The sequence below is a fragment of the Lutjanus erythropterus genome, chromosome 14 (genome assembly GCF_056507025.1).
Source record: "Lutjanus erythropterus isolate fLutEry1 chromosome 14, fLutEry1.hap2, whole genome shotgun sequence".
Lineage (NCBI taxonomy): Eukaryota > Metazoa > Chordata > Actinopteri > Lutjaniformes > Lutjanidae > Lutjanus > Lutjanus erythropterus.
The window spans coordinates 10,440,343-10,447,877 of record NC_139330.1 but is presented as its reverse complement, the minus strand read 5'-3'; the positions used below and the strand labels follow the sequence as shown (position 1 = coordinate 10,447,877).

Here is a 7,535-nt window from a genome sequence, read left to right as displayed (position 1 = left end):
TTTGTTTGTTTGTTTCAATAACTCAAAACGATTGCAAACAATTTAAATTAATTTTATTTTAGATCTCGCCCTGGAATATAACAAGTGTGTTTTTATTGTTTGTTCCTTTTTGTGTGTGTGGGTTTTTTCTTTTTTCTTTTCTTTTTTTAATTTGTTGTCATTTTTTGTTTGTTTCTGTGTTTTTGCTTGTTTTTTCGGTTTGTTTTTAAAATCATTCAGTGTCGTGCATGGGTGATAGTTGTAGACACTGTATCTCATTATAGGCATACTCCTGTGTTAAATGTATTCAGTAGGGACTGACACAGACCCGCCCTTGCAGCTCAAAAACATACTTTACTTTCTGTTTCCAGTCAAAATACAGATCGAGGAACCGGTCGTCTGCAGAATGCCACCCTAGACTGGCATTTGTCATTTGTTGCTTGCCATTAAAGTATGTTTCATCCAACCTTTCTTGATCAGATTACTCGCTTCTCTCCAGTAACTCCTCCTCCAGGGACTCCTGCAGACTGTGTACGTGCAATACGACGGGTGCCAACTTGAGCTGCGCTTTGCCTCCTCTCACAGCACACTCCCTATCATTCAAGCTCGCTTTACTTATTTGTGTTAACAGTGACAGAAGACAGGATTGCATATAATGACATGTTGAACTGAATATAGGTTTACGCTTCAAAAAAACAAAACAAATCAAAGTGTATTAAAATATAAATTCCGATAGTCGATTTAAGTCTCTTTAAAGCAGCAATCATGAGCTTCATAAACCGCCCACTAACTAACTAATTAGTCTATCATAACCGCATCCGCATCCTCATGCAAAATATTCTTTTGTTGTGTGGAAGGAATTTCACACATGCAAACCAGGAATGAGGGCAAAACACACTGACGCTGACGTTGAGTGATGATGCCTTCAGGTGCTCCCTTCAAGCTCCTACATTCGAGCTTTTAGCCCAGTGGGGTTTCCCAGTGCCTCTGTTCTGGAATAATCACAGTTGTATAACAGCACATGAAACATGATGCGTTTCAGAAGCTGTTGTATTATTGTATGAATCGAGCTGCAGGAGCTACTTTGTGCTTCTGCAGGGAGAAAATGTTTTCCACACGTGTGAGTGATGCTTTAAGCAACATCACTTGTCTTTAAACTGCTCACACACTTTTCATATTCACAACCGTTTCCCCAAAAACATCCTTCCTGCGTGTGCAAATCTATGCAGTATGAATTGCATGTAAATAAAAGTCATACCTTTCATTTGGCAGAAATTCAAGATGAACCTGAATGACGCAGGAAAGACAGAAAGAAAGTATGTTTTGTTATATATACATTTATAAAAACATTTTATTTCTAACATATATTCAGGGGTGAATCAAGAATTCAGATCCTTTGCTGAAGTAAAAGCAAACAGTCCAGATCATAAAATACTTAAGTTCAAGTAAGAATGCTGCTTCAAAAGTTTACTTTAGTGTGGACCTGAGTACAAATGTATTGTCTTAGTGACATAATAAAAATACTCATCATGCAGAATATTCCCTTTCAGATTGTTTTACAGTTTCATGTATTATGAATGTTGTTTTATATTATTGAATATATGCTCATATATTATTCTGCAAGTAGCATTGTAATGAGCTGCCTGGATGGTAGAAATAATTGTATATATTGTATAAAGTAGCATAAAATGGAAATGCTCAAGTAAAGTACAAATACTAAGGATGCACAATAAATATTGGGGTCGATAACTTATCAGACTATCATTCGATAATTTATGGCCTATCCAGTTATACTGGTCTATATCAGTATCTGTGTATATTAGCCAATAGATATTGGCTTTACTAATATCTGATCTGACAGATTGTCAATGCATATAATTTGATTTCTGAGCAAATATTACAGATGTTCTTTACTAGAAAAAATAAATGAACTTTTGAGGAGTCAAACTGCTCTTTGTTTTGGTTGTAATAGCTTTTATTGCAATAATAAATAAATATAGCCTTGTAAAAATGGATAATTGCACAGAGATACATGGATGGCTTCTGCAGGACATTAGGGCTGCACCTAACAATTATTTTCATTGTCAGTTAATCTGTCAATTATTTCCTCGACTAATCAATTATTTGTTTAATCCATAAAATGTCAGACAGCCCGACATGACATCCTCAAATGTCTTCTTTTGTCCACAACCCAAAGATATTCAGTTTACTGTTCTAAAGGAGCAGAGAAACCAGAAAATATTCACATTCAAGAAGCTGGAATCAGAGAATTTGCTCTTCTTTCTCTTAAACAAAAATACTCAAACCGATTAATCAATTATCAGAAAAGTTGGTGATTACTTTAATAACTGATTAATAATCGATTAATTGTTGCTGCTGTAAGCAGCAAACTTAACAGGATGGTTTAAGAGTATGAAAATATTATTTCACAAGAAGATGGAAATGTGAAAAATGTTCATTTATAAGTTATGTTATTAGAAATTATTGGTTATTAGTATTAGCTGAAAAAAATCATATTGTGCATTCTTAATAAATACCTCAATTGTGCTCAAATACTTGTACTTTCCATCTCTAACTATATGTCAGTAAAGATGATTATAGTGAGCAATCACTGAGGCTGCACGACTGGAGCCGACGGGTCTACTCAAGATGATATATTATTGTTTTATCGATTGACCAGAGGCGGACAACGTCATGCTCCCCGTTGACCTGACATGACATCGATTAAACTACTTCCCACGTGTGTTTCCATCCGCGACAGGAGTCCTCGTCTGTCCAACAGCCCGCGAAGGCAGCAGTGGGAGGGCGGAGCTTGCGCGTGACGCCAGAGCGGGCTGGACCACAGAGAGGCAGAGCACACACCGAGCGGCGCCACGCACTACCCTCGGACCGACAGCTAGCCAGCCAGCAGAAATGCCTCCCGAAGACCCAGCCCGAAATGCTCGGCCTACGGGACACGTTGTCGTTTTATTCCACTGATACAAGATGTGAAGAGGGGATAAGAGTGGTAAAATGGCGAGGTATTGAGTCTAACTTTTCCGTGTGGCTCGGTGTAACGTGGCAGAGGCAGTGGATCGTTTCCAAAGTTGTCGGTTAGCAGCAGGGCGCGTGTGAAGGATCGGGCTTAAAGGCGCAGCCGCAAACATGGAGAAGCAGCAGAGCGACCTGGAGCGGGACCGGCAGTACTGTGAACTTTGTGGGAAAATGGAGAACCTCCTCAAGTGTGGAAGGTGCCGGAGCTCCTTCTACTGCAGCAAGGAGCACCAGAAACAGCACTGGAAGAAACACAAGCTCATTTGTAAGGAGGCGGACAAGGCGCAGCTCCCCAAACAGAAGCCCGAGCAGCCCGCGCCGTCAGGGGACGACAAGGAACCGGGGAAACATCGAGAAAAGATCAGCCCCGATCCGGCGGACAGCGCGTCTCTACCACCACAAACCACCGACACAGAGCCACCTGGGGTCGGGGACAGACATGGGGAGGACGGCTCCAACGACACCGCCACACCTAACGGACAGACTAGCTCATCCTCGCAGAAACTTGCAACGGAGTACATAGTTCCGTGTATGAACAAGCACGGTATCTGCGTGGTGGACAACTTTTTAGGGTCGGACACCGGCATGGGTATCCTGGACAATGTCAAAGCCCTGCACAAGACGGGCAAGTTCACAGACGGACAGTTGGTCAGCCAAAAGAGCGACTCCACTAAAGACATCCGAGGTGACAAAATCACTTGGATAGAGGGGAAGGAGGCCGGCTGTGAGAAGATCCGCTTTCTAATGAGTCGCATGGACGACCTGATTAGACATTGTAACGGCAAACTGGGAAACTACACGATAAATGGAAGGACGAAAGTAAGTATTACAGGTGGAATAAACGCGCATCCAGCAGTATGAAGCTGTTGGTGCTTTAAAGGCAGTGGTGTGTCCCTCAGGAGTCAGACCTCTGCTCGCCTGCTCAGTTGCTGATAAGATGGTTATTCAGTCATAGAGCTGCAGTGATTAATGTATCATTGAATTGACAGTCAACTGTTTTGATAAGCGATCAATCAGTCAGAGTAACTTCTAAGAGAAAGATTAAAAAATCCAGCTGAATATGTTCTAGTTTCTTTACTCTTCTGTGACAGTAAACTGATTATCTTTGGGTTGTGGGCAGAAACTTTGTCTTTTTGGGAAACACTGACACACATTTTCCACCATTGTCTGACTATTTATAGATTAAACAAGTAATAGACCTATTAATTGACAATTAAAACAGCCCTATTCAGTTATGAAGACAGTTGCTTGATAGTTTTGTCAATGAACAAATAGATTAATCAGTTTATCAGTGCAGCTCTGTGGTTGAGTTATTCTACATTACTTTAGCTACTAAAGGCATCCCTAATAAACTTTCAGCTGGGTGTTTGATAATGTGACAGATGCAGCTGCAAGGGTTATCTGATGATGAATAGATTATTAATTGCCAACTATTTTGATAATCAATCTATCAGATTGTGTAATTTTTTAAAGAAAAAAGTCAAAATTCTTTGATTCCACCTTCCAACATGTGAATATTTTCTGGTTTCTTTACTCCTGTATGACAGTAAACTGAATATTTTTGGGTTGTGGGCAAAACAAGACATTTGAGGACGTCATCTTGAGTTTCGGCAAACACTGATTGATTTTTCACCATTAAACAACTAATCAATTAGTTTAGGAGGTAATAGACATGTATTAATTGACAATGAAAGTAATCATGAGTTACAGCCCTATTCAGTTACTAAGACGGTTCCTGATTAGTTTTGTCAATTAACTAATCAATTAAACGATTATCATTTCAGCTCTACGGGCTCTGTTGTTATCCTACATTAGTTTTAGCCTAATAATAAACTTTCAACTGAGGGTAGACTTAAAGCGTGCACACATATGATGACAAGTGCAGCACAGTTAAAGGGACTGTCCACCCCAAAAGCAAAACAACATATTTTCCCTCCAGCCTGCAGTGCTATTTATCCATGTAGATTCTTTTGGTGTGAGTTTCTGAGTTTTGGAGACATCGGCCGTAGAGATGTCTGCCTTCTCTTGAATATAATGGGACTAAGTGTTCTAAGTTCTAAGTGCCAAAAGTTCTGCAATGGTGAATCAATATTTAGATTAACTATCGACTGTTGAGTCATCTTTTAAGATGGAATCTGTGATTCCAGCTTTTCAAAAGTGAATCATTTCTGGTTTCTTCACTCCTTTATGTCAATAAACTTTCAGTCTTTGATTTGTGGACAAAATAAGACGTTTGAGGACGTCATCATGGCCTTTTGGAAACATTTTTCACCATTTTCTGACATTTTGTAGTAGGGTTGGGCGATATGACTTATAAATAATATTTCTATTTATAGGCTATTTCGCAATACATGATTCATATTTCCCATATAGACATCCTTTCTAGAACAGCATACCATAAATTCTCTAATATAACACATGATGATCTAATCTCTACAAATGATGTAGAGCTGGAAGTATGGACTTGTTTTTGTGACAGTACTTTAGGGATGACTATTGGTGCTTTCACAAAATATTAACACAATGAGATTCTTGATAAATAATCATCAGTAATGTGGATATAATGACTAAATGGGTAAATGCAAATAATGGAACCGCTATAACAGTTGTGAGTTCAGTAAATTACATCACCTCACTGCAATTCAAACTTGAAAAATAGGAAAATACAACGCTTATCCAATTCTTTGATATAATGATATAGTTGCAGCCCTAGTGACAAAACAGCATTATAATGATGATCATGCAGAGCTGTCAGGAGGCACTAGTCTGCAACACTTTTCATGTTTGTTTGGTTGATAATTCCCACTATTGATGAATTATTATCACAACATCTTTCAAAATAATTGCACCATTTATCCCTAATAATCACAGTAGGACTGTAAAACACACTGCACATCTTCTGCAGGCCACGCACCTCCCATGGACATGTTGTTGCTAAATGCACACACAGAAACAAGGAAAGACATCCTGCTCGCACACAAAATTGTGCTATTTACATGACACATTGTGTTCATTCTAGTAAAAGAACAGGATGTGTGTGCAGGAGCTGCAGCCATTTAAGCAAACAGTGGGATCGCCGTGACCACGTCAGGCTGCGTGAGGTCTTAACTGTGCTGCTGAATCATCCACAGGGAGGCTGTTCTGTAACAGACTGCAGCCTCGCCTGACCTCGCTGTGGAGAGGCGGCAAACTAAAGATTTCTGCTGCAGTGATGAATTCAGTTCAGTATCACACGCCGAAGGTAGACAGAACATTTCTGTGTTGAGAGGAAGACCTGCATGTCTCAAAGTTGGGAGAGGAAGCTGTGGGCAGGTTAAGTTTATACTGAAGACGTGTTTTCTAAGAAAATGTCTGAAGTGATGGGTGTTGTCAGGCTTGTTTCTAGTCAGCACAACTAGGGCGGCAACCAATAATTATTTTCACTGTCGATTAATCTCTCGATTAGTTGTTGTCCCATAAAATGTCAGAAAATCGTGAAAAATATGTAAATATATTAGTTTTTCCCAAGTGATGTCCTCAGCGTTCATGTCTTCTTTTTTCCTCTTGCCTGGTCGGGCGGTTGGGTCAGAAATCTACTTTCCTGATGGCAATTTTTGCTTGCCCCTGTACAAATTGTTTTATTTATTAGCTGTTGTCAAATAAAACCAAAGATGAAAGTTGATTGTCAAGATATTCAGTTTGTGATATTAAACAAAGAAAAACTGGAAATCTCTGTATGTTAAAGGCTGAAAACAGCATTTTCTGCCACTTTTGCATGGGAAATTAGTTCAGCACTTATCAATCAATAGTTTATCAGTAGTTTGATTCATTTTGGTTGCTAGATTTACTAGCCCAACCTGGCATTTTACTTGCCCCGGGTAAGCAGGCAGTCCTTGTCAAGCCCTGTCAAATCAAATCAGTTTTATTTTTGATATGCATGGAATTTGTTGTGGCATGTAGGTGCAGAACAACAAAGATAGGACTAAAACTTAAATAAAGATTAAAGCAAGTACTCTCAGCATAAATAGAAGAATAGAAAATAGACAATAACATACCAAAAAGAGTGGAAACAGTATATATACAGGTGACTGTTATTTACATAGAAGAAGGAACAACTCAAAGATAATCAGTTTACTGTCAGACGAGTAAAGAAACCAGAAAATATTCACATTTAAGAAGGAAAAATCAAGGAATTTCTACTTCTTTTCTTTAAAAAAAATACTCAAACCGATTAATCAATTATCAAAATAGTTGGTGTTTAATTTAATAATCAACTTAGCGATTTATCGTTGCAGCTCTGGTCTCAGCACCTTGCAAGTCACTTCTCCTCTTTAGCTGCTACGTCCCGTTTTTTAAAAAAGCAGCATACGTCAGCTCACAGCAATGTCAACCTTGTTCCAGCGTGGCTGTTGGGTTGCGTGTGACCTGCAACTCTTTTCTTGTTTAGCCCAGATCTGGTCACCACGACCTTCTGGCATGAGACTGACCCTGGGGGAGCTGAGCTGCTCTCAGCCCCCCCTCTTCCTCCCCTCCTGGGGGAAATA

General features: G+C 39.5%; 1 protein-coding gene across 1 annotated transcript in view; it reads left to right on the top strand.

The window, feature by feature from the left end:
• Positions 1–2,819: 2,819 nt before the first annotated feature.
• Positions 2,820–7,535, top strand: part of egln1a (egl-9 family hypoxia-inducible factor 1a) — a 32,084-nt gene continuing 27,368 nt past the window's right edge. Inside the window, exon 1 of the mRNA XM_084736648.1 lies at positions 2,820–3,831. Coding sequence (XP_084592774.1) covers positions 3,124–3,831 — 708 coding nt within the window. The 5' untranslated portion in view covers positions 2,820–3,123. The remainder of the gene's footprint in view (positions 3,832–7,535) is intronic.